The 27,438-nt window shown below is 40.1% G+C and overlaps 1 protein-coding gene across 3 annotated transcripts in view; it reads left to right on the plus strand.

Moving 5' to 3' along the window:
* NSL1 (NSL1 component of MIS12 kinetochore complex) overlaps positions 1-20,553 on the plus strand; it is a 39,777-nt gene extending 19,224 nt beyond the window's left edge. The window contains exons 5-6 of one of the 3 annotated variants that reach the window (XM_055233628.2): positions 18,565-18,632; positions 19,492-20,430. In XM_055233628.2, the coding sequence (XP_055089603.1) occupies positions 18,565-18,632; positions 19,492-19,770 (347 nt within the window). In that variant the 3' untranslated portion in view covers positions 19,771-20,430. The other 2 variants (XM_055233630.2, XM_055233629.2) reach the window with 2 other exon arrangements.
* Positions 20,554-27,438: the final 6,885 nt, after the last annotated feature.

The following is a 27,438-nucleotide window of genomic DNA, read 5'->3' on the forward strand; positions in this document are numbered from 1 at the left end:
TTATCATGACAGAACATTGAATTTTATCAAATGCTTTTTCTGCATCTATTGAGACGATAGTATGATATTTGTGCTTCATTCTGTTGATGTGATGTATCACACTTACTGGTTTGCACATGTTGAGCCATTCTCATATCTCTGAGATAAATCCCACTTGATCAGGGTGTATTATGATCTAGTGGGACTTTTGATGTGTTCAATTCAGTTTGCTAGTATTTTGTTAAGGATTTTTGTGTCTGTTCATCAGGGATATTGGCCTGTAGTTTTCTTTTTTTTGTAGTGTCCTTGTCTGGTTTTAGTATTAGGGTAATGCTGTTCTCACAGAATGAGTTAGGAACAATTCTTCCCTCTTGAGGTTTTTGGAATAGTTTGAAAAGAATTGATGTTAGTTCTTCTTTATAAGTTTGGTAGAATTTAGCAGGAAAGCCATCTGGTCTGTGGCTTTTCTCTTTTGGGAGCCTTTTTATTACTGATTCAATCTTGTTATGTGTTATTGGTCTATTCAGATTTTCTGGTTTTTTTTTTTCCTGGTTCAATCAACATAGGTTGTATATGTCCAGGAATTTATTCATTTCCTTTAAGTTTTTCAGTTTGTTAGTGTATAGTTGTTCTGTTTTAATAGTCTCTGATGACCATTTGTATTTCTGTGGTATCAGTTATCATGCCTCCTTTTTTTGTTTCCAATTTTGGTTAGTCTAGCTAGCCATTTATCAATTTCATTAATCTTTTCTGTTGAGAGTGGGCTGTTGAAGTCCTCAACTACTATAGTGTTGGTGTCTCTCTCTTTAGATTGATAATATTTGCTTTAACCTGGATGCTGTAGTGTTGGGCACATATATATTTAGAATTATTATATCCTCTTTCTGAATTGATCTCTTTATCATTATGTAATGGCCTTCTTTGTCTTTTTTTACTGTTCTTGACTTAAAATCTCTTTGATCTAAGTATAGCTACTCCTGCTCACTTTTGGTTTCCATTTGTGTGGAATATCTTCTTCCATTCTTTCACTTTTAGTCTGTATGTGTTTTTACAAGTGAAGTGAGGTTCTTGTAGGCAGCATATAGTTGGGCCATGCTTTTTTATCCATTAAGCTATTATTTGTCTTTTAAGTGGATAATCTATTTACATTCAAGGTTATTATTATTGATATGTGAGGGCTTATTCCTGTCATTTTGTTAGTTGAGTTCTGGTTGTTTTATATATCCTTTGTTCCTTTCTCTCATTGTTTATCATTGTGGTTTAGTGGTTTTCTATAGTGGTAACATTTGAGTTTTTTCCCTCTCATTTGTATGTCTGTTCTACCAGTGAGTTTTATACTTTTATGTGTTTTCACATGATGGCAGATACTGTCTTTTTGCTTCCAGATGTAGAACTTCCTTAAGCATTTTTTGGAGGGTTGGTCTAGTGGTAATGAATTCCTTCAGTTTTTACTTGTCTGAGAAAGACTTTATTTCTCCTTCATTTTTGAAGGATAGCTTTTCTGGGAATAATATTCTTGGCTGACAGGTTTTTTTCTTTCAGCACTTTAAATATATCATTGCATTCTCTCCTGGCCTGTAATGATCCTGCTGAGAGATACACTGTTAGTCTGAAGGAAGCTCCCCTTCTATGTAACTTTAGGCCTTTCTCCTGTTTTTAGAATTTTATCTCTTTCTTTGCCCTTTGATAGTTTGAGTATAATGTGCCTTGGTGAAGACCTTTTGGGATTCAATCTATTTGCAGAATTTTGAGCTTCCTGTATCTGTATATCTCTTGCAAGATTTGAGAAGTTTTCAGCTACTATTTTGTTAAATAGATTTTCTTTTCCTTTACCCATCCCTTCTCCGTCTACAACACCCAAAATTCAAATATTTGGCCAGTTTATGCTGTCCCAAAGTCAGTTAGGCTTTCTTCATTATTATTATTTTTTTATTCCTCCTCCATTTTATTGTCATTGTTTGTTTGTTTTGAGACAGGGTCTCACTCTGTCACCCAGGCTGGAGTGCAGTGTAGTGATCATAGCTCACTGCAGCCTCCAGCTCCTGGGAGGCTCAAGGGATCCTCCTGCCTTAGTCTCTTGAGTAGCTGAAGTTCTGAAATTCTTTATTCTGCTAGATCTAGTCTGTATATTTTTTAAATTTTATTTCAATAGTTTTTGGGTCACAGGTGGTTTTTGGTTACATGGATAAGTTATTTAGTGGTGATTTCTGAGGTTGTAGTGCACTCCTCACCCAAGTAGTGTACACTGTACCCAAAATGTAGTCTTTTATTCCCTCAGCCCCACAACCTTACCCCAAAGAGTCCCTAAAGTCTATTATATCATTCTTATGCCTTTGCATCCTCATAGCTTAGCTCCCACTTATAAATGAGAACATACAATGCTTGGTTTTCTGTTCCTAGGTTACTTCACTTAGAATGATGGACTACAACTCCATCCAGGTTGCTGCGAATGCTATTATTTTGTTCTTTTTTATGATTGAGTAGGATTCACATTTTCTTTATCCACTAGTTGATTGATGGGCATTTGGGCTGGTTCCATATTTTTGCAGTTGCAAATTGTGGTGTTATAAACATGTGTGTGCATGTCTCTTTTTCATATAATGATTTATTTTCCGTTGGGTAGATAGCTAGTAGTGGGATTGCTGGATCGAATGGTAGTCCTGCTTTTAGTTTTTTGTGTTTTTTTCTTTTTTGAGACGGTCCAGGCCCAGGCTTGGAGGCATTATCTGCTTCCCATCATTTCTGGTTTAGCTTTAAGTAAGCTTTGCTTCCTGGCAGTGGTTAGGAGCAGTTTGGTCTTTTGAGTTGTTTTTTTTTTTTTTTTTTTTTTTTTTGAGACAGTATTTCACTCTATTGCCCAGGCTGGAATGTAATGGTTGCTCACTGCAACCTCTACCTCCTGGGTTCAAGTGATTCTCCTGCCTCATCTTCCCGAGTAGCTGGGATTACAGGTGCCCACCACCACGCCGGGATAGATTTTGTATTTTTAATAGAGACAGGGTTTCACCATGTTGGCCAGGCTAGTCTCAACTCCTGACCTCACGTGATCCACCCATCTCAGCTTCCTTAAGTGCTGGGATTACAGGTGTGAGCCACCGCGCCGGGCTGGTTAGTGGCAGTTTTTTTCAGCCTCCTTTTCAGGGTGGGTAAACTCTGTCTCGGCCCTCAGTTTCAAACAGTGAAGCTGTCTCTTTGTTTCCTGTTCCTCTGGAGCACTTTGAACACCTTTTATCTTGCAGGAGGCCAATTCCTGGCTACTTCTGCCTACCAGTAGGCCTGCAGCTTTAGCCTGACTTGCAGCTTTTTCTCTTCTCCTTTTTTCTGGTTCATTGAAATGTTTATTTTGTCTATGCTTTAGGATATGTCATTTTAATTTTCTATATTCACTGATGCTTTTGGACAAAGGTAGGGAGTTTTATGAACTACTGAAATCAACTTGACTAAGAAGTCTAGGATACTTTTAAAAATGCAAATCAGTTTTCAGTCCTCTGCTTAAAATCCTAAACTCTACATTTTTAGCATTCCTTTAGGTGATCTGGCCCCTACCTACCTCTCCAGGTTTGTTTCAGGCACTTTCCTGTTTGCTGCCAGTCTTTCAGTTCTTTGAAAGTGCCTCACTGTCACACATGCATTCCCCCTTGCCCAAGTTTGACATCTTCCCAGTTTTCTTTTCTCATTTAAATGTTACCTCCTCAGAGAGATCTTACCTAACCACCCTCATTAAAATACTCTCCCCAGTTGTTTATCATGACACCTGTTTATTTCCTTAATAGCACTTGTTACAGCTTATAAGTATTTGTGTTTATTTTCTTGTTTATGCTCTCTCACAAAACTGAAAGCTCCATGAGTTTTTTAATATTGTATTTACATTATATGTAGCCAGCATACAGCAGCATGCCAATAAATACATCGTGAGTGACTGTTACTTATCGGTCCATTCAGTTGTATATATTGAATGTCTACAGTGTGACAGGACTGTTCTCAATGTGGAAGATATAATATTAGTGAGCAGCACAAAGTTCTTACTCTGTAGAGTTTATATTTTAGTGGGAGAAGAAAAGTAATAAATATAAAAATAAATAAGTGACATCACTGCTTTAGGGTGGTGTGTTTAGGTGATGGGGAAACACTTTTCTGAGGTAGTAGCAGGAAGGAATTTATCTGGTGATGATCAAGAAAAAGAGCTGTCAAGCAGAGGGAAGAGCTAGAATAAAGTTCTTAAATCAAGAATGAGCTTGAGTATTCATGAAACAAAAGACCACAGAGGCTGTAGTGGAGTGAGTCATAGAGGGAAGGAGCATTGCAAGACAATGTCGAAAACTTGGCTGAGGCCAGATAATACCAGCGAGGGTGAGGAGTTTGAAAGTGTGCACTAAGAGAGGTGCAACATGGCACTGAAGGAGGTGGTGAGGCGTAGGTGGGAGGGTGTGCTGCAGAGGATTTCATCTGCTGAGCAGATGGGTTCAACACATCTCTATAAATTGTAGCAAAGGGTTATCTTTCAGAAAATCATAAATCACTGCTGTGTTTTTGGTTTCGTTTTCACCAGGGATGCTGCTTTCCAATTCTTGGTTCTGATGGCTTAATTACCAGTAGAAGCCACACATCCGATGCTGTGCGTGTTTGCTTGTTTATATTCATAAAATACGTTGGAAATAGAAAGGAAGTACTCACTTAGTGCTTTTTTTTTTTTTTTTTTTTTTTTTTTTTTTTTTTTTTTGCTGAATTTCTGAATTTGGACAGGCTTTGGAAGTTCATGTTTCCTAGTTTAGTCAGTACAGTGACCTGAAAGCAAAACTAGGTTGATTACTCAATCTTTCATTTCCACTTTTTCATTTCCCTGTGTTTTAGAAAGCAAGTGACTAGGGAAGGCAGTGTTCTCAAGGGTGCCTAACTTCCACATTTTTAAGAGCAAACTTTTTAAAAATATCCTTATAGCAATCTACTGATGAGCTGTCTACCAATAAGATGTGGTCTCATTTGACAGTTACAACCTTTTATAATCCTATTGTAATGAATAATTGCTTCCATATTGTCTTTTTTTAAAGTTATTTGAAATTAACTGAAGAGTCTCCCTTTTTTCCCTGTCCTTCACTAAACATGTAGCGACGGCAAGGAGCTATTTTAAGTTTCTGTATGGTAAACTTAATGATACTTCCAGTTCTTTTGCTGACCCTACAGGCAGCGGACTCAGAGGCAGTTCCTCTTCTTTCCTAATAATGCTGTCTTGCTTAAGCCACTGTCACAATTTTTACAGGTAGTCACTCACAAATAGTTATGTTTTAAAAATTCATGTAAGTCTGAGTTTTGGAATTTGAAATACATTTCCCACTGGGAAAAAAAATGTATAAATAAATAAATAAATAAATATATTTCTAGGCAACCTTTTACAGGCTTATTAAACCTTAATCTATAATGTAGCTGAAATACTATACATTTATGATGAAAAAATTAGGAAAATCATATTTCAGATGCATATTAGTTCCACTATATGACATTTAAGTAGGATTTTATATGGAATAGTTTGGCTCCTTTAACACCATTGTTGGTGGTGAGAAGGGTAAGTAGTGGTGTCATGAGGTTCTAGAGAGAAGGCATTGAGAATGGTCCTCGAGAAAGCCCATCCCATCTCCTGCATGGCATGGACCAGCCATCTCTGCATGTGAGACAGTCTTAAGTCACATACTTGTATGTTGGAGTATTGTATGATCTTACTAGTTGCAAAATGTGAAAAAATTCATTTAGAATAATCTTGGGTGAGGGAGTGAAAAGTATATATATTTTGAAATTTCCTAAGCAGATATTGTTGGAAAATGCCTTTTTCATGCATTTACAGACAATATATTCATATATTCAGTGACCATTTTTAGTTGTGTTTGTTTTCCTTTGTCTTTAAAAAAATGGTTTTATTAATTATTTGTGCTAGTTTTAAATGCAAAGGACTTAATTCATTTAACTAAAAAGAAAAAAAAGGTACCATAAAGTTAATAGTTAAAACATTTAATTCTATAATTGTTCTAGAGTTTTAATGTTTTTATTCTTTACCAGGCACAATTATTTTTATTTCAAAAGATTTTCATTATGTTGAAGCTAACTTTTTACCATTAGTTAACTTATATTCTTATGAGGACAGTATAATTCCTGACAAAGCAATATTTTGGAAAGTTATAGAATGTAGAAGAGTGTGTGCTTTGGATTCTAGGAGGGAGATGTGAGTTCTTACTCAAGTCTAGATACATTTCTCAGCTTCTGTTTCTTTATCTACAAAAGGAGGCTGATGAAACCCACTTGCCTCCCAGGGTTGCTAAAATTGCATAAGATTGATTGAGGATGTATGTCAGCCCATACTACTATAGGAATGGGCTGCTGTCCATGGAACAGGTAGGGAAAGCTTTCATGCCATTGTGTTTTTCTTCCTTGTACCCTTCTTCCTTTTATAACTAAGTTTCTCAAATGAATAATCTATACTCAGTAGCTTCACTTTTAATCTTTCATTCTTATAAAAAAAATCAGTATTTCATATTTATATTGTTATGACTATGTAAGTGTTCTTCAGTCTGAGTCAGGTAATTATTATTATTTTGTTCCTGAGTCAGATAATTATTACTATGAGTATATTCTTTCTTGAATAGCTTTCTACCCCTTTTGGAACAATAATTGCTTTATTATTATTATTTTTTTCCTTTGAGACAGTCTTGCTCTGTGACTCTGGCTGGAGTGCAGTGGCATGATCTCGGCTCACTGCAACCTCTGCCTTTCAGGTTCAAGCCATCCTCCCGCCTCAACCTCCCTAGTAGCTGCGATTACAGGCGCCCGCCACCATGCCTGGCTAATTTTTTCTATTTTTAGTAGAGACAGGGTTTCACCATGTTAGCCAGGCTGGTCTCAAACTCCTGGCCTCAGGTGATTTACCTGCCTCTGCCTCCCAAAGTGCTGGGATTACAGGTATGGGTCACCACACCTGGCCTATTTTTCTGTTTGCGTTGTTTTCTGTTGTGTCTAACAGAACTGTAAAATTCATCTCAATATGGCAAACAAGGTTATCTCTCAAATCCATTTTTAAACTTTTTCTTTTCCTTGGAGATACTTCCCTGGGAGCCTTCTGTCCTCCTATTCCAGTCTGGACTGGCTGCTGTCTAGGCCTGGTGCAAAATTTTCATCCTGCCTGTTCCTTTCATCATCATCCTGGGAATTTCCCTTCCTTCTCTCATGTTTTAAATCGTGTTTCCTGGTTCCTGTTTTCTCCTCTTTCTTGATTTATTCTCTTGTCTTTGATGTAGCACATCCTCTACCACCCACCTCCTACCCCAACGGACCCCTCAGCTCACCTAGCACCAAATCCTCTATTAAGGCAATTTTCTTACATCACCTGTGAAGATTTCCCTCTCTCTTCAGTTCCCTTGTTAGATAGATCTCACCCTCCTTTGTGCCTCCATGGCACCCTCTATCATAGCTTTGGTCCATCATGACTACTGAACACCTACTGTACACATCAGGCACTCTGTTCAACATTAGGGATTCTAAGATTAAAAGAATGTGGTTCCTGTTCCCAAGGGAGTTCTGGAAGCTACATAAGAATGCCAGGGTTCTCACTGGAGTTGGTACTGCCCTCTAGTGGACCCTTTGAAAAAGTGAAAGAAAGTTTTTGGTTGCCGTATTAATGGGAAAGTGTAGCTGGCACTTTGTAGTCTGGAGCCAGGCATACTAGATGTCTCATATGTCCAGCACAACTTTAGGATATCTCACTAGACATTCATTTGTTAAAATATGTTTATAATTCTTCAGCCTAGGACCTAATTCCATTTTACACACAAACCCGAACTACTCTTAGCACTTTTTACATTGTCATTGCTTGTGCAACCGATGGAAAACAGCTGTTGTTCAGCAATGTGAGTTTATAGACAAATTTGTTTTTAAGGTAGCATGAGATATTTTAGGAATTCTGTATGTTGGTCATTGATGGCGCTTAGTCTCTAAGAATCCTAGTGAGAGGCTTCACAAATCAGTGAATATAGTTATCAGTGCTGTTAATTAAAAAATAAAGTGTAGGCTGGGCATAGTGGCTCACGCCTGTAATCCCATCACTTTGGGAGGCTGTCAGGAGGACTGCTTGAGTCCAGGAGTTTGAGGCTGCAGTGAGCTATGATCGTGCCACTGCACTCCAGCCTGGGTGACAGAGTGAGACGCTTGAGCCCATGAGTTTGAGGCTGCAGTGAGCAGTGATCACATCACTGCACTCCAGCCTGGGTGACAGATCGAGACCCTGTCTCAAAAAAACAAACAAACAAAAAAACGCAGAATCTCTTAAGTGATGGGTTATTTTGTAAAGTTTGTAATGTAAACAATATAACAACAATGAAGAAGAATATGATTTCACCTTACCCTATTCATAAAAGATAACTTTTCATATTAAATGCTAAGAAATATTTTGTTCATTATTGTATGTGTGTGTGCGCACATATATTGCAGTATAACATATAATGCACAGCTTTATGAATTTATTTACATGCCTACACCTACACACATGTAACTGCCACCATGATTTAGAAATAGAATATCTGTGTAGTTGGAAAATATAGGATAAACTTATTTTTAAACAGTATATTGGTTTTTTTTAATACTATGCCTATTATGTTTTCATGTACACAATAAATACAATTCAGAGTGTCCGAAAAACCTGGAAGCATAAAGAAAACTGTGTTTATTGTATTTTTAAAAATATTCACAATTGGGGCCATTGCTTTAAATTTAGAAGTATTTTACTTGGAAAAATATATTGAGGTTGAAGAAAAAGATATTGAGCATATTATTTGAAAATGTAACTAGCGCATATTTATCCTGTTCCCCAGCCTTATGGATACCCTGTATAACATTTCCAGTACCCCAAAATGTTTCCCATACCCCTTTTTAGTCATTATGCCATTTCTATCAGGTATAACCATTATTCTGACTTACATCATCATAGATTTTTGTCTTGTCTTGAACTTCATGTAAATGGAATCGTACAGTATGCATTCTTGTGTTACCTTCTTTAAATTGGTGTTATTCCTGTGAGATTCATCCATATTTTGAATGTAGCAGAAGTTCTTTGTTATTGTTGTGTAGTATTCCATTGTGTGTCTATAGACAATTTATCTCTTCTCTTCTGTTGTCACTTGATTTGTTTCCAGATTTTGGCTATATGAATAGAGCTACTATGAACATTCTTATACCACATTTATACTCATCTCTCATAGATATATATCTAGAAATATAATTTTTGGGTCACATGTAGGCATATGTTTGGCTTTTATAGCTACTACTAAAAAGTTTTCTGGCCGGGCGCAGTGGCTCACGCTTGTAATCCCAGCACTTTGGGAGGCCAAGGTGGGCAGATCACGAGGTCAGGAGATCGAGACCATGATGAAACCCCGTCTCTACTAAAAATACAAAAAAAAAAAAATTAGCCGGGCGTGGTGGCGGGTGCCTGTAGTCCCAGCTACTCGGAGACGCTGAGGCAGGAGAATAGCGTGAACCCGGGAGGCGGAGCTTGCAGTGAGCTGAGATTGCGCCACTGCACTCCAGCCTGGGCAACAGAGCGAGACTCCGTCTCAAAAAAAAAAAAAAAAAAAAAGTTTCCTGAAGTGGTTATTTCAATTTATACTTCTAACAGCAGGTATGATAGTTACAGTTGTTCCATATCCCTAACAACAATTCATAGTGTTATTACATAATATTTATTCAATCAGTGATAAGTAGAAAGTTAACAGATGTTATCATATCATTAGATATATTTGAAACTGCAAGAAGAAGATATAAATCACATTAAAGTGAAGGAATTATAGTATTTATCTACAATCATATATTATTTGAAAGTAAGGCTGGTCACAGTGGCTCATACCTGTAATCCCAGCACTTTGGGAGGCCAAGGTGGAAGGATCGCTTGGGGTTGGGAGTTTGAGACCAGCCTCACCAACACGGTGAAACCCCATCTCTACCAAAAAATACAAAAATTAGCCAGGCATGGTGGAACATGCCTGTAGTCCCGGCTACTCAGGAGGCTGAGATATGACAGTTACTTGAACCAGGAGATGGAGGTTGCAGTGAGCCGAGATTGCACCACTGCACTCCAGCCTGGGTGACAGAGTGAGACCCTGTCTCAAAAAAAGAAAAAAGAAAAAAAATCTCACTAGGAATTTTATTTCTACCTAAGATAGGCCTAAATTTATTCCTTTGAAAATATATTGCTCTCATGTTGTATTAGTTATCTATTGCTGCCTAACAAATTATCCCAAAGTTTAGCAGCTTAAAACAATAAATGTGTTATCTCTTACTGTTTCTGAGGGTCATTAATCTGATAGCAGCTTAGCTGGGTAGTTCTAGCATAGGGCTCTCACAAGGTTGTAGTCAAGATGTCATTTGGAGCTGCAGTTATCTCTCAAGGCTCACCTGGGACTGTGGGAAATCCACTTTCAAACTCACTCACATAGTTGTTGGCAGTACAGCCCTGGCTGGTGTGTTAGAGACTTTAGTTCCTTACAACATGGGCCTCTCCATAAGCTTCTGTAACATGTCAGCCTACTTCTCGCAGGATGAATGATCTGAAAGGCATAGAGAATGAATGAATACCCAAGACAGAAGTTGTAGTCTTTTTTATAACCTAATCTTGGAAGTGATTTGCTATTACTTGAACTGTTAGTTACTGGTCATGCAGGCTGACCTAGTACACTGTAGGAGAGGACTGCACAAGGAGGCATGAATGCCCTGCACAAGGCAGAGATCACTGGGGGCCATCTTTTTTTTTTTTTTTTGCTCTGTCGCCCAGGCTGGAGTGCAGTACGATCTCAGCTCACTGCAACCTCCACCTCCTGGGTTCCAGCGATTCTTGTGCTTCAGCCTCCCTCGTAGCTGGGACTACAGGCATTCACCACCATGCCTGGCTAATTTTTGTGTTTTTAGTAGAGATGGAGTTTTGCCATGTTGGCCAGGCTGGTCTCGAACTTCTGGGTCAAGTGATCCACCCACCTCAGCCTCTCAAAGTGTTGGGATTACAGGCCTGGGCCACCGCACCTGGCCACAGGGGCCATCTTGAAGGCTAACTACCACACATATGGATGCTTATTTTTTGTTGTGGCAGTGGCAAAGTACACATAAAATTTACCATTTTAACCATTTTGAAGTGTATGATTCACTGGCAGCACATTCATAAAGTTGTGCAACTCATCTAAGCAGTTTCTTACCTTTGGCATGGAGCATCTTAGTTTATTTTTTCATTTTCAACCTATGTTTGTCTTTGGATCTAAAGTGAGTTATAGACAGAATAGAGTTGGAATCGTGTCTTTCTTATCCATCTGCCAACTTTTTTCTTTAATTGGAAAGTTTAATCCATTTACACTTACTGATAAGGAAGGACTTTTGCCATTTTGGTATTCATTTTCTATACTTTTTTACTTCCACAATTCCTCCATTACTGTCTTCTTTTTTGTTTAATCAAGCTTTTTGAAGTGTGCCACTTTTATTATTTTCTGTATAATTCTTAGGTTTTTTTTTAGTGGTTTCCTTGGGGATTACAATTTGCATCTGACATTTGTAACAGTGTAGTTTGAATTAGTACCACTTTAGTTTTAATACTGTATAGAACTTCTGCTTCTATACAGCTGTTTCTCCCCTTTTATGTTGTCATTGTCACAAATTTCATCTTTATACATCTTATTTCCATTAATGTAGATTTATAATTGTTGTTTTATGCATTTGTCTTTTAAATTATGTAGAAAAAAAGGAGAAGTCACAAGCTAAAAATACAGTAATGCTAACTTTTATATTTACCTATGTAGTTAGCTTTATTGGTATTCTTTATTTCTTCGTGTGACTTCAAGGTGCTGTCTAGCATCCTTTCATTTCAGCCTGAAACACTGTTAGCAGTTTTGTGGTCCAGGTGTACTAATTATGAACTCCTTCAAGTTGTTTTGTTTGTTTGTTTGTTTGTTTTTGAGATGGGGTCTTACTCTGTCACCCAGGCTAGAGTGCAGTGTCGCCGTCATAGCCCACTGCAGCCTCAGCCTCCCTGGGCTCAGGTGATCCGCCCACCTCAGTCTCCTGAGTAGCTGGGACTACAGGCATGTGCCACCACGCCCAGCTGATTTTTTTGTATTTTTGGTAGACATGGGGTTTCGCCATGTTGCCCAGGTTGGTCTCGAACTCCTGGGCTCAAGTGATCTGCCCACCTCAACCTCCCAAAGTGCTGGGATTACAGGCATGAGCCACCGTGCCCAGACAATTCCCTCAGTTTTTATCTGGAAATGTCTTCATTTCACCTTCATTTTTGAAGGATATTTTTGGCAGATAGTGAATTCTTGGTGGACAGATTTTTTAAAAGTCTTCCAGCACTTTAACCATATCCTCCCACTGCTCTATTCTTCATGGTTTCTGATGAGACATTGGCTGTTAATCTAATTGAGGATGTCTTATATGTAATGAATCACTTCTCTCTTGTTGCTTTCAGGATTCTGCCTTTAGCTTTCAGCAGTTTGATTATTATGTGTCTTGATGTGGCTTTCCTTGAGTTTTTCTGCTTGGAGTTTGTTGAGCTTCTTGGATGTGTAAATGCATGTATTATCGAATTTGGGAAGTTATTGGCCATTATGTCTTCAGATATTTTTTCTGCCCCTGTCTCTTCTCTTCCCCTTCTGAGACTCTTGTTATGCATATGCATATATATAGTTTGTTTGTTTGTTTGTTTGTTTGTTTTGAGATGGAGTCTCACTCACTCTGGTGTCCAGGCTGGAGTGCAGTGGCACAATCTTGGCTCACTGCAACCTCAGCCTCCCAGGTTCAAGCAATTCTCCTGCCTCAGCCTCCAGAGTAGCTGGGACTACAGTCATGCACCACCACACCCAGCTAATTTTTGTATTTTTCGTAGAGACGGGGTTTCATCATGGCCAGGCTGGTCTCAAACTCCTGACCTCACGTGATCCGGCCGCCTTGGCCTTCCAGAGTGCTGGGATTACAGGCGTGAGCTATGGCACCCGGCCTTGTTATGCATATATTGATGGGCTTGATGGTGCCCACAGATCTCTTAGACTTCATTTGGCCTACCTTCAAGTTCCCTGATTCTTCTGCCTGCCCAAATCTGCTATTGAACACTCACCGTCCCCCCTCTGAGTTTTTCATTTCAGTTATTATACTTTTTAGCCGCAGAATTTTTTTTGTTCCCTTTTTTTTTTTTTTTGAGATGGAGTCTCGCTCTGTCGCCCAGGCTGGAGTGCAGTGGTGCAATCTCGGCTCACTGCAAGCTCCGCCTCCCGGGTTCACACCATTCTCCTGCCTCAGCCTCTCCGAGGAGCTGGGACTACAGGCGCCCGCCACCACGCCAGGCTAATTTTTTGTATTTTTAGTAGAGACGGGGTTTCATCATGGTCTCGATCTCCTGACCTCGTGATCCGCCCGCCTCGGCCTCCCAAAGTGCTGGGATTACAAGCGTGAGCCACCGCGCCCGGCCTTTTTGTTCCTTTTTATAATTTCTGTCTGCCATTGGTATTCTCTCTTTGGTGACACACATTATTTAGGTTTTCTTCAGTTCTTTGAGCATGTTAAGATAGTTGATGGAAAGTCTTTATCTGGTCAGCCCAGTGTCTGAACCTCCTCAGTGACAGTTTGTTCATTTCCTTTTTTTCCTGTGAATGGACCATACTTTCTTGTATTTTCGCATGCCTCATAATTTTTTGTTGAAAACTGGACATTTCAAATATTTTAATATGGTAACTCTAGAAATGAGATTCTTCCATCTTCCCAGGATTTGTTGTTGCTGCTTGTGGTGAGTTGTAGTTGTTTGTTTGTTTAGTGACTTTTCTAAACCTTTTTTGGAAATACCATGTTTTTTGTTGTTTGTAGTCACTGAAGTCTCCATTCCATTAGCTTAGTGGTCAGCTAGTGATTTGTCAGAGATTTCCTTAAATGCCTGGAGCAAAACAAAAGATTAAACTCTGTAGGTATATGGTGTGATATGCCTTCAGCTCTCAGCCAGGCAGTTCTTAACTGCCTTTGCCTTCCCATCCTGCTTGTTGGGAGCTTTTCAGCAAGCAGTTTGTTTGCCCCGACTGACTTCCTGTGCTGCATGCTGCATCTGCTGCTTCACTACCTTTCAATGTTTTTAACAGATAACCTCCAAGTAGCCGCTTTTCCACCCTGAGAGAGTTCCAAATCAGGTGAAATAAAGGCAAGCCTTTTGCGTTAGTCCTTCAGAGAGCCACTCACCAGGTCAAAACAATACAATTCTTTGAGAGCAGAGCCTACTTTGTTATCTCCAGCACCAGTAACCCACTCTAGGAATTACTGCCACCAAGCCAGGAAGAAGGGAATGGGGCAAGGGTAAATTAAAATACACCAAGTTCTCCTACCAGATTTCACTTGCTCTTGCCTTGATTAAACATTCTGTTGATTGGTGAAAACCCTTGACTGTTTTCCAGATTTTTGATAAAGTTGATTGTGACAGATTTTGCCAGCTTTTTTCTGTGGAGGGATGGGCCTTTGGAATCTCCTATGCCACCATTTTTGATGATGTCACTCCTATGCATGCTATGTTTAAGATAGGGTGATTATATTTAAAGATTGTATATACAAGGTATTTAAGAATAAGAGACAAATGAATTTGAAGTATACATGGAACCTGTTAATGAACATGTGGAGGAAGGGAAAATTGAGCTAAAAAAACCAAATAGGCCAGGCGTGGTGGCTCACGCCTGTAATCCCAGCACTTTGGGAGGCCAAGGCAGGCGGATCACGAGGTCAAGAGATCGAGGCCATCCTGGCTAACATGGTGAAACCCTGTCTCTACTAAAAATACAAAAATTAGCTGGGTGTGGCGGTGCGTGCCTGTAGTCCCAGCTACTCAGGAGGCTGAGGCAGGAGAATCACTTGAACCTGGGAGGTGGAGGTTGCAATGAGCTGAGGTCGCACCACTGCACTCCCTGCTGCCGACAGAGGGAGACTCTATCTCAAAAAAAAAGAAAAAAAAAATAAAGTAAACAAAAATCTTTGCAGCTAGAGCAACATTTAATCAGTAAATGTTTTAGATTCAGTTGAGACTTTCATACCTGTTTTTTCCTAAGGAATTACTTACAGCATTTCCAACAATTTTAATTAAAAGGGATTTTAATTAAATGCATTCTTTAGTTATTGCAAAAGCAGCAAAGCTGATGGAAAATATGTAACAAAGTTTGAGCGCCCTTAGGACTAGAACCAAATGTTACTGAATGAACAGAAGCACACAAAATATAGGGATCTCATTTTTTTTTTTAAGCAGAAGTGGTTTAGGTATATTTGCTATTGTCAAACTAAATATTAAAAATTATATTTTTGTACCACAATGATAAGAAATTATGTGAAGATTTAAAATGTTTAAAGTATTCTAATTATAGTTTTGAATTGCCTGTTTTGAGTGTTACTCAGATTAACTACAGAGGTCAGCCACATATCATCGGTATAGTTTCTTGTATTAATATTTTTGCCTAATCCATCCTCTATTTCTCATCACCTTTCGACAGTATGATCTTTGAAGTCTTTTCAAGTTAATGTATATATTGACTATAGTCTAAATTCTGGGAATTTTGAAGCAGGAGATACGTTTTCTGTTAGACTTTAATCTTGCACTTTTTCACTTTATAGGGGATAATTTTGACACTACACTTTTAATAAGGCCATCTCATTTGTAGAAATAATGTACTTCCTAATTTTCGCCAATTCAACAGTCAGTACTTTGTCTTGGTATGTTATCTGTATTTCAGTTTTTCTTCCTCTTATATTCAAATAAATCTAATCTATTGTTTCTTATGTAACATTAAGTTTTATTCAAGTTCCATCCATACTTCTGATCTTCTGTTTTCTGTATAGAATGGCTTCAAATGTAAATTTTCTTAAGTCCAAGCTTACTCATTATAAGTAGGCACAAGTCTGAGAGTACTTCATTATGTCTTCTGGTATGGTTGGGTCTGAGCATATTTAAATATATTATGTACATATTTTGATGAATATTATTTCTCCCTTTATTTCTATTTATATGTGTAGAAATATTACCTATGAATTTTGCTTTAGAATAGTAATGGGATCTTTACAAAATATGTTCTGAAGTGGGGGTTGGTGTTGGGTCGGGTCTGATAGGGTTGAGAAATTTATTCTAAACAAATTAGTGCAATGATGTCTTCCAGATATTTTACTAGAACTGTGCAGGACCCAGTGGGAGCCTGTAGCAAGGCAGGGTCCATTCAGGCAGGAGGTGAGGTATGTGTTAACTGAGATCATGGAAACATGAGACTACCCAGGAAAAGTTTGAGCTAATTTTGGAGAACTTCCTGTGTGTTTCTCTCTTTTAAACTGAATGTTCCTTGAGGGGCAGAGACCATTTTTACTTATTATAAATACCTACTGCTCAGCTGTATTTGTCTGTTCTCACATTGCTGTAAAGAAATATCTGAGACTGAGTAATTTATAAAGAAAAGAGGTTTAATTGGCTCACAGTTCTGCAGGCTGTACAGGAAGCATGATGCTGGCATCTGCTCAGCTTCTTGGGAGGCCTCAGGAAACTTATAGTCATGGCAGAAGGCAAAGGCAGAGCTAGCACCTCACATAGATGGAACAGGAAGAAGCTGTTTTGGGGGTGAGGTGCCACACACTTTCAAACAACCAGATCTCACGAGAACTCACTCTCTATCATAACACAGTACCAAGGGAGAAATCGCCCCGTGATCTAATCACCTCCCACCAGGCCCCACCTCTAACATTGGGATTACAATTCGACATGAGATTGGACACAGATCCAAACCATATCATAAGCCTAGCCCATGGAAGATACATCATAAATGTTCATTGAACGGATTGCTCCTACACAGGTGTGGAAGCTTGAAGAGAGAGTAAGTGTGGGTCTGGCTAGAATCCATATTGCCACAGGAGGACCAAAGGATGAATTATTTGCCATACCACAGAGAAAATTTAACAATTGTTATGCCCCTGAGTACTTTTGGGGAATCTCCTCAAATTGTAAGTAATAGAAATTATGATGTTATTCCAAAGCAAGGATCCTTAGGACCCTCCTGTGAACTTGTATAGGAAAAAAAGTACATTTTTATTTTTACTAGCCTCAAACTGAAATTTAGCATTTCCTTCCATTTTGAATGTAGGTAATAGTGGTGATGTTATCAGTATCACTAACTTTCTTTCTGTTACCTAAAGCCACAGATATTTTCATTTTCTGTTGTTGTGGATACCTCACACTGTTGTTTACACTCATTTTTTTATATTATGGTAATCATTATGCCATCAATTTTGTTATTTAAATCATCAATAAAGAAGCACATATATTACCTATCGCAATTTTCTACTTACATTTTAAATTTTATTTTAAAACATTCTGAAATTTTAGAATAAGCAAAACTAATGTATAGTGATTAAAATCAGATAAATGGTTGCTTCTTATGGAGAAAATTGACTGGGAAAGGGGCACAAGAGAACTTTCTAGGGTGAAGAAAATGTCCTGTGTCTTGGTATACACTTATTAATTGAATGCTGAACTTACTGTCTATACTTTTCACTGTATATAAATTATACCTAAATTTAAAAAACAAGTACATTAAAAATTTTTCTGAGAAGGTGTTCATAGGTTTCACCAAATTGCCAGAGAAATTTCTGGTACAAAATAAAAACCCAAAAAACCCCTTTTCTGAGATTATCCTGTTGCCATTGTCTGTCTCCTTCTTTGAGTGCCCTCTTTCAGTAAGCTGTTTTTGTGGTTCATTTCCATTTTTCTAAATGTGTTCTCACTTTTTAAAGATGAAACCTAAGACAAGTCAGAAAAGAAAAATAGCAGTTATTTTGCCTGGGTTATTGACCTATCTCTTCTAGCCAGTAAAAATGTGGCCCTCCTAACATAGTTATATACTTGCTTTGGCTCTAAGAAATTTCTAATGAGAACTACTCTTCTAAAAACTAATTCATAGATCATTTCATAATGGAACAGTTTTTTCTTATTTTCAGTTTTGTTTGCAGTTTTAGTAAGATTTTTATCCTTCTGTATCATTGAATATGCAGTTGTCTTATGGAATAGCTATAAACATTTATAGCAAAGATTGGAAAAAGAAAATATGTATTAGGAAGTAAGGAAAGAGAAAGTAGTATTACTGATAATCTGTTCCAGATTAATTCCATCTAGGCATGATCTCAGTGCAGTGTGATTGTATATTCAAGATCGAATATGTGTTACTTTTATAAAATTCAGAGTAATATAAAAAGTATTTCTTTAAAAATCTGATGATAGTGCTCAAAGATGTTAAACATAGTGGTAGGTAATGTATAGAATGAACATTGAACTCTCTTTTAGGGGCACACAGTGTTATGACTACTCATAATAGAATTTCATCTACCATCTTATGCTTATAACTTTTAGTTTTACTCTATTATTATAATGGTCTCACTCTAAGAAAGATTAAGCTGAGGTGAATCGTCCTAGCAGATTTTTGTCCAGATAGCATCTATATGCCTTTCAGATAGTATCTATATGCCTTTTATGATTTGCTATTAGATACAAACCTAAACTCCTGTTTGGCAATTTTTTTGCAGCCCCTCATATGGAAAATTTGAAATGCAGAGGGGAAACAGTAGCGAAGGAGATCAGTGAAACCATGAAGGTAAAAGCTATGTGCTAAAAAAATTATGAAACGAACAAAATGTATGGCTAGGTATTTGCATTCAACATTCATATGTGTTTTAGTCTGCTGTAACAGGAATTCTCAGCGGTCTTTTAAATCAATCTTTAATGAATTTATTAAGCAACAGTAACATTTATAATAGCTACCATTTATCAGGTACCTACTATGTGCCAGGTAATATATCTGACTTCTTTAAAGGTTGATTATATTTTTGTGTTATGGGTGTTAGCAGTTCACCGAACAGTTTTGGATAATAATACCAGCTAAAATGTATTGAATAATTGGTATGGGCACCATCCAACTGCTTTACATGTACTGCCTCATGTAATCCTTACATCCTATGAGACAGATACTGTTATTTCTTTTGTAGATGAGGAAGCTGAGGCACAGAGAGGCTAAGCAGGTTGCCCACATAAGTAACCTACAATCCAGCATTTAAAGCCTGGATCAGCAAGGGCACAGTGGCTTACGCCTGTAATCCAAGCACTTTGGGAGACCAAGGCAGTCAGATCACCTGAGGTCAGGAGTTCAAGACCAGCCTGGCCAACACGGTGAAAGTTCACGTCTACTACAAATACAAAAATTAGCCAAGTGTGGTGGTGCATGCCTGTAGTCCCAACTACTCGGGAGGCTGAGGCAGGTGAATCGCCTGAACCTGGGAGGTGGAGATTGCAGTGAGCTGAGATCGCGCCACTGCCCTCCAGCCTGGGCAACAAAGCAAGACTTCTCAAAAAAAAAAAAAAAATTTAGAGTATTGTGTCCATCTTTGTCTGTTTGCGTTTCAACCTAAGATTAATGTTGAATATTACTGTTTGTTTGTTTGTTTGTTTGTTTGAAGTCCTTGCCTGCATTAATTGAACAAGGAGAGGGATTTTCCCAAGTTCTCAGGATGCAGCCTGTTATCCACCTCCAGAGGATTCACCAAGAAGTCTTTTCCAGTTGTTATAGGAAACCAGATGCTAAACCTGAGAACTTTATAACACAGATAGAAACCACACCAACAGAGACTGCTTCCAGGAAAACGTCGGATGTGGTACTGAAAAGAAAGCAAACTAAAGACTGCCCCCAGAGAAAATGGTATCCATTGCGGCCAAAGAAAATTAATCTTGATACATGAGTTTTTTCTGTTTATTTTGGGAGTTGAAAATAGGCACCATCAACATTTAGATTACAGCCTAATTAATACCTAGATAAGACTTCATTTGAAATAAGAAATAACTCTTTTACTAGTGATTCATTTATGCAAATATAGTATCTCTGTGTGGGGATACGATATAATATTGTATTTCCTTGCCGTTTTATCTATTGTAAATAAAAAGCATTTTAAAAAGTATTGACACAAAGCCCATCAGTGGGCATTAAAAATATTAAAAGTGCAGACTTTTACTGTCCTTAAGTGCCACCAACTCTCAGCTCCCTTGTAGCTTTTGTGGGATTTAACAAGTAACAAATTCTGTTGTGTTTCCCTGGTATACATCTTTCTAGGAAAAAAAAAAGAGAGAGAGCTGTATAATGATTTTTTGTTTACATGCTGAAAAGTAATTATCAGTTCTGCACAGCAGCAGATGCAGGGTTTTTTTTAAAGATGTAGTTTGATTTATCAGATTAATGTGCTGATGATAATACTGGCTTTGACTTTGTTACTCCATGTTCAGCTAATTTAGGTTTGTGAGATTAATTTTAGGAATTTTTTTGTGTAAGACAATGATGACTATTATTTGTGCAACATTACTCTTTGAAATAAAAATTGGCATGTAGCCAATGTTTCCTGCCCACACTTAGTGTTTTCTATAGACCATTAACATAATTTGACTTGGAACTAATGGTTTCTTTTTAGGGTTTCTTATTTATTTCTTTACAGATCATTCCAGTTCAAAATATATATCAGATTAATACACTGGCAAAGTGTCATTGTGTTATTGAACTATTTTACATTTGAAGATGTTTATATATCAGGTATATAATCACTGGGAGAAGTCTGAGAAAACGATATTGCCTTTACTTCTAACATTTAACTATAGTTTCTTATAGCTCTTATTGTGTGTCTTACATTATACAGTGTAGGCAGGGCCATCGAACTTACCAACTGTTTCCCCTTTTGATGACTGATACCTTCATTCATTATTCAAAGGAATTTACTGATCATGAGGTTGGAAAATCTGTATCTCTTGCTTATTATGTATTAATAATCATAAATGTCTAGATTCACCAGAAGTCACCAGAAGGTCTGTCTCAGTGAAGAAAACTTATAAAGCCACTTTACTGCATTTTGTGTTTCAATGTTACAGTTTGAGATCTGTATATTTGTACACAGCCATGTGTTTTTCATTGAAATAATGTACAAAGACTGATCTTGATGCTGTGTGTTTTTATGAGTTGTCTTAGGCATTCCTGAGCTCAGCTTCAGATGGATGGTGGGTCAGCACCCTGCGTTTCTGAACATACTGGACTTCAGTTTAAAACTGTTTTGAGGCTGCATAATATGTTGCTATTTTCACAGTGCTAACGTTTTTATGGTATTAAAATTCTGTATGATTTGTTTCACTTCAGAGGTCCCCAAACAAAAGAATTATTGTTAATTCTATTAGATTATATAAGCTAATTGCATTTTGATTATATAAGAACATGGTCCGTCCTCCCTTTTAAGAGAGGTATATTGTGCTACATAGAGTTTTTAAATGACATGGTAGATTTGCTCTGAAATATTCAGCAGAGAAACAAGAAAAGGAATTGATTAAGGAAATGTGACAAAAATCCTGTTAATGTTGAATCTGTGTAATGAATATAGTCTACTTTGTGTTGGAAATTTTTATAATTTTTTGAAAAATGGTTATATTTTAAAGTCCCCAGGCAGACAGCTGAGATTTGAAATCCTCTTGAGAGCCCAAAGTTTTACTCCACAGTTATAGCAGAGTTTAAAATAGAAATACCACTGGGAAAGACAGTACATATTAGCATTATTAACTAAGAAAAGCATGACCAATAGCAGTAATAATATTGAATAAGTATACTGTGTAAGAGGAGAAGTTGCATTTCTGCATAGGCCAAGAACTAGTAAGCTAAGGATTAAAAGCAAGAAAGTCTGTAGTTTTAGGGAATTGGAAAGGTTGAAGGAAAAAATTGAAAATCAAATCTTGCTCTATGATAAAAAGAGTCTGGATTGAATAGGGTCTTAAAATTCTCTTTCAGAAAAGAAAAAGCCAGGCGCGGTGGGCTCATGCCTGTAATCCCAGCACTTTGGGAGGCTGAGGTGGACAGATTACTTGAGCCCAGCCTGGGCAACATAGTGAAACTCCATTTCTACAAAAAATACAAAAATTAGCAGCTTTTGGTGTTTTAGACATGAAGTACTTGCCCATGCCTATGTCCTGAATGGTATTGCCTGCGTTTTCTTCTAGGGTTTTTATGGTTTTAGGTCTAACATTTAAGTCTTTAATCCATCTTGAATTAATTTTTGTATAAGATGTAAGGAAGGGATCCAGTTTCAGCTTTCTACATATGGCTAGCCAGTTTTCCCAGCACCATTTGTTAAATAGGGAGTCATTTCCCCGTTTCTTGTTTTTGTCAGGTTTGTCAAAGATCAGGTGGTTGTAGATATGCAGCATTATTTCTGAGGGCTCTGTTCTCTTCCATTGGTCTATATCTCTGTTTTGGTACCAGTACCATGCTGTTTTGGTTACTGTAGCCTTGTAGTATAGTTTGAAGTCAGGTAGCGTGATGCCTCCAGCTTTGTTCTTTTGGCTTAGGATTGACTTGGCAATGTGGGCTCTTTTTTGGTTCCATATGAACTTTAAAGTAGTTTTTTCCAATTATGTGAAGAAAGTCATTGGTAGCTTGATGGGGATGGCATTGAATCTATAAATTACCTTGGGCAGTATGGCCATTTTCACGATATTGATTCTTCCCACCCATGAGCATGGAATGTTCTTCCATTTGTTTGTATCCTCTTTTATTTCATTAGGCAGTGGTTTGTAGTTCTCCTTGAAGAGGTCCTTCACACCCCTTGTAAGTTGGATTCCTAGGTATTTTATTCTCTTTGAAGCAATTGTGAATGGGAGTTCACTCATGATTTGGCTCTCTGTTTGTCTGTTATTGGTGTACAAGAATGCTTGTGATTTTTGTACATTGATTTTGTATCCTGAGACTTTGCTGAAGTTGCTAATCAGCTTAAGGAGATTTTGGGCTGAGACGATGGGGTTTTCTAGATATACAATCATGTCATCTGCAAACAGGGACAATTTGACTTCCTCTTTTCCTAATTGAATACCCTTTATTTCCTTCTCCTGCCTGATTGCCCCAGCCAGAACTTCCAGCACTATGTTGAATAGGAAAAAGTCAGAGATCTTAAGAGCACAACCTCTGAGCCAGATCATCTGGGTTCAGATTTCAGTTCTACCATTATTAGTTCAGTGACATTGGACAAGTTACTTAACCTGTCTATGATCAAAAGTCAGAGATCTTAAAAGAGCATAGCCTCTGAACCAGATCATCTGGGTTCAGATTGCAGTTCTACCATTATTAGTTCAGTGACATTGGGCAAGTTACATAACCTGTCTATGCTGCAGTTTTCTCATATGCAAAATGAGGATAATAATTATGCCTACCTCATAGCGTTATTCTGAGAAGTAAATGAGTTCATAATGTGAAGGCCTTAGACTAATAATGGCGCATAGGAGTACTCTATGATCACTGTTATTACTTCTTTTGATAAAGGAAGTGAAAACACTCAAGACAAATGTTGCCTTCAGGAAGCTCATATTCCAGTGAAGAAGATGAGTGTGCAAACAATGATAATGCCATGCAGCAAATGGTATGATAGATGTATGTGTGGAACTTAGGAGAGAAGTCGTGGAAGTCTTTGTAGAAGAGGTGACATTTGAGCACTCTTAAATGTTTTAGGCAAATAATCAGGGAAGGAATACAGGAATAAAGAACAAATTACTGTTATAACAATGTGGATCAATATCAAAGATACTATATTGAATAAAAGAAGCAAAGCCAGGCACAAGAGAATACATACTGTGTATGGAATCATAGAATGGGCAAAACTAAGCCATGGTGGTTCCTTCTGGGGAGAGGGGAGATATTAACTAGGAATGGCACGGGAAACATTTTTGGGTGAGCGAAATGTTCTGTATCTTGATCTGAGTGGGCTCACATGGCTGTATATATATATGTAAAATTTTGTTGAACTATACACTTAAAATTTCTTCACTTTATTTTATTTAAGTTTTATATTTTAAAAATGCACAAAACTGATTCACCAAATATTTGAGGAGAGTCTCCAGCATCAAAGACAGACCAAAAAACTGTGAGTCCCTTAATGGCAGGAATGTTTATTCCGTCCACCTGGAATAATTGCTGGCACATGATGGGCCCTGGATGTGTGGTGGTTAACTGAGTCAATTAAACAAGAACCAAAGAGAATAAAGGACCTCAAAGAAAACAGATACATACAAAGCAAAATCCCAGAATGACGACTGTACTCCCAGAAAGAAGAGAAAATCATACATTTTTTGGAAAACCGGAATGCTATTAATGTTCAGTAAATAAGAAAAAGTTTTTGAAAATTAAAAATACGGAAGTTGAAATAAAAATTCAGTGGGAGGGCTGGGAGATAAAATGAAATTTTCCCAAAAAATAAAACACAAAGATTAAGAAATGGCAAATTAGAAAAGTAAGAATAAAGAGAATAAGTTCATAAAGTTCAAAGTCTAATTGATACCCATTCCAGAGAGAGCATGCAGAAAAAGCAGCAGACTCAAAATTATCAAAGAGATAATGCAGTTACCATGTGGCCCAGCAATTTTACTCCACGTTCTAAACCTAAGAGAATTGAAAACATGCTCACCGCCTCTGCCCGGCCTCCCATCGTCTGGGAGGTGAGGAGCGCCTCTGCCCGGCCGCCCCGTCCGGGAAGAAGTGAGGAGCGCCTCTGCCCGGCCGCCCCGTCCGGGAAGAAGTGAGGAGCGCCTCTGCACGGCCGCCCCGTCCGGGAAGAAGTGAGGAGCGCCTCTGCCCGGCCGCCCCGTCTGGGAAGTGAGGAGCGCCTCTGCCCGGCCGCCCCGTCCGGGAAGAAATGAGGAGCGCCTCTGCCCGGCCGCCCCGTCCGGGAAGAAATGAGGAGCGCCTCTGCCCGGGCGCCCCGTCCGGGAAGAAGTGAGGAGCGCCTCTGCCCGGCCGCCCCATCCGGGAAGAAGTGAGGAGCGCCTCTGCCCGGCCACCCATCGTCTGGGAAGTGAGGTGCGCCTCTGCCCGGCCACCCACCGTCTGGGAAGTGAGGAGCGCCTCTGCCCGGCCACCCATCGTCTGGGAAGTGAGGAGCGCCTCTGCCCGGCCTCCCATCGTCTGGGAAGTGAGGAGCGCCTCTGCCCGGCCTCCCATCGTCTGGGAGGTGAGGAGCGCCTCTGCCCGGCCGCCCCGTCCGGGAGGAAGTGAGGAGCGCCTCTGCCCGGCCGCCCCGTCCGGGAAGAAGTGAGGAGCGCCTCTGCCCGGCCGCCCCGTCCGGGAAGAAGTGAGGAGCGCCTCTGCCCGGCCGCCCCGTCCGGGAAGAAGTGAGGAGCGCCTCTGCCCGGCCGCCCCGTCTGGGAAGTGAGGAGCGCCTCTGCCCGGCCGCCCCGTCCGGGAAGAAATGAGGAGCGCCTCTGCCCGGGCGCCCCGTCCGGGAAGAAGTGAGGAGCGCCTCTGCCCGGCCGCCCCATCCGGGAAGAAGTGAGGAGCGCCTCTGCCCGGCCACCCATCGTCTGGGAAGTGAGGTGCGCCTCTGCCCGGCCACCCACCGTCTGGGAAGTGAGGAGCGCCTCTGCCCGGCCGCCCCGTCTGGGAAGTGAGGAGCGCCTCTGCCCGGCCGCCCCGTCTGGGAAGTGAGGAGGGCCTCTGCCCGGACGCCCCGTCTGGGAAGTGAGCAGCGCCTCTGCCCGGCCGCCCCGTCCGGGAAGAAGTGAGGAGCGCCTCTGCCCGGCCGCCCCGTCCGGGAAGAAGTGAGGAGCGCCTCTGCCCGGGCGCCCCGTCCGGGAAGAAGCGAGGAGCGCCTCTGCCCGGCCGCCCCGTCCGGGAAGAAGCGAGGAGCGCCTCTGCCCGGCCGCCCCGTCCGGGAAGAAGTGAGGAGCGCCTCTGCCCGGCCGCCCCGTTGGGAAGAAGTGAGGAGCGCCTCTGCCCGGCTGCCCCGTCCGGGAAGAAGTGAGGAGCGCCTCTGCCCGGCCGCCCCGTCTGGGAGGTGAGGAGCGCCTCTGCCCGGCCACCCATCGTCTGGGAGGTGAGGAGCGCCTCTTCCCGGCCACCCATCGTCTGGGAGGTGAGGAGCGCCTCTGCCCGGCCACCCATCGTCTGGAAAGTGAGGAGCGCCTCTGCCCGGCTGCCCCATCTGGGAAGTGAGGAGTGCCTCTGCCCGGCCACCCATCGTCTGGGAGGTGAGGAGCGCCTCTGCCCGGCCACCCATTGTCCGGGAAGTGGGGAGCGCCTCTGCCCGACCACCCATCGTCTGGGAAGTGAGGAGCGCCTCTGCCCGGTCACCTATCGTCTGGGAAGAAGTGAGGAGCGTCTCTGCCTGGCCGCCCCGTCTTGGAAGTGAGGAGCCCCTCTGCCCGGCCGCCCCGTGTCTGGGTAGAAGTGAGGAGCTCCTCTGCCTGGCTGCTCCGTCTGGGAGGTCTACCACGGAGGCCAGAAGCAATGTGGGGGCTGGACGTGGTGGCTCACGCCTGTGGTCCCGGCACTCTGGGGGGCGAGGCGGGTTGATCACTTCGGGCTAGGAGTTCGAGACCAGTCTGGCCAACTTGGCGAAACATGAAGAATACAACAGACAAACCAAGCAACCAACTCAATGACAACAAAACAGGTCTACCCTGGAGTCATACTCTAATTTTTTCTATTTTCCTCCCTTTCTGATCCTTTATCCCACTTTCTTTTTCTTCCTCTTCCTTCTCCCTCTTCTTTGTCAAATAGAGGATTGAGTTATTATCACTGATCCATATAAAGTTCCTCTCTCATTTATTTTAACTCCCACCCCCATTTCTATTCCCCGACTTCCCATGTGCAACCTTCCTAATATGTTTGATACGCATCTTTTTGTTTGTATGTATTTTTAGAAAGTGATTATTGTTTTTGTATGCAAAAAAAATTAATAAAAAAAAAAAAAAAAAAGAAAACATGCTCACACAGTAACTTACACACAAATGTCTGTAGCAGCAGGTTGAACGTTCATCAGCTGATGAATGGATAAATAGAATGTGGACTATCCACTCAATGGAATATTATTTGGTAATAAGAAGAAATGAGGTACTGGTAAATGCCACAGTGTAGATGAACCTTAAAACAGGCCAAGTGAAAGAAGCCTCTCACAAAAGACTGCCGTCTTTTGTAGACTCCATGTAAATGAACTGTCCAGAATAGGCAAATCTACAGAAACAAAAAATAGATCAGTCACTGCCTAAGGCTGGAAAGATGGAGAGGGTGGAAGGAATAGGAAGTGACTGCTAAGGGGTATTGGATTTTTTTTTTTTTTTTTTTTTTTTTTTTTTTTTTTTTTTTTTTTTGTGAGACAAGGTCTTGCTGTGTTGCCCAAGCTGGAGGACAGTGGTGCTATCTTGGCTTACTGCAACCTCTGCCTCCCCAGCCCAAGCCATCCTCCCACCCTAGCCTCCCAAGTAGCTGGGACTACAGGCATGCACCATCATGCCCAGCTAATTTTTGTATTTTTTGTAGAGACGGAGTTTTGCTATGTGGCTGGTCTCAAACTCGTGAGCTCAAGCGATCTGCCCACCTCTGCCTCCCAAAGTGCTGGATTACA

The sequence above is a fragment of the Symphalangus syndactylus genome, chromosome 19 (genome assembly GCF_028878055.3).
Source record: "Symphalangus syndactylus isolate Jambi chromosome 19, NHGRI_mSymSyn1-v2.1_pri, whole genome shotgun sequence".
NCBI lineage: Eukaryota > Metazoa > Chordata > Mammalia > Primates > Hylobatidae > Symphalangus > Symphalangus syndactylus.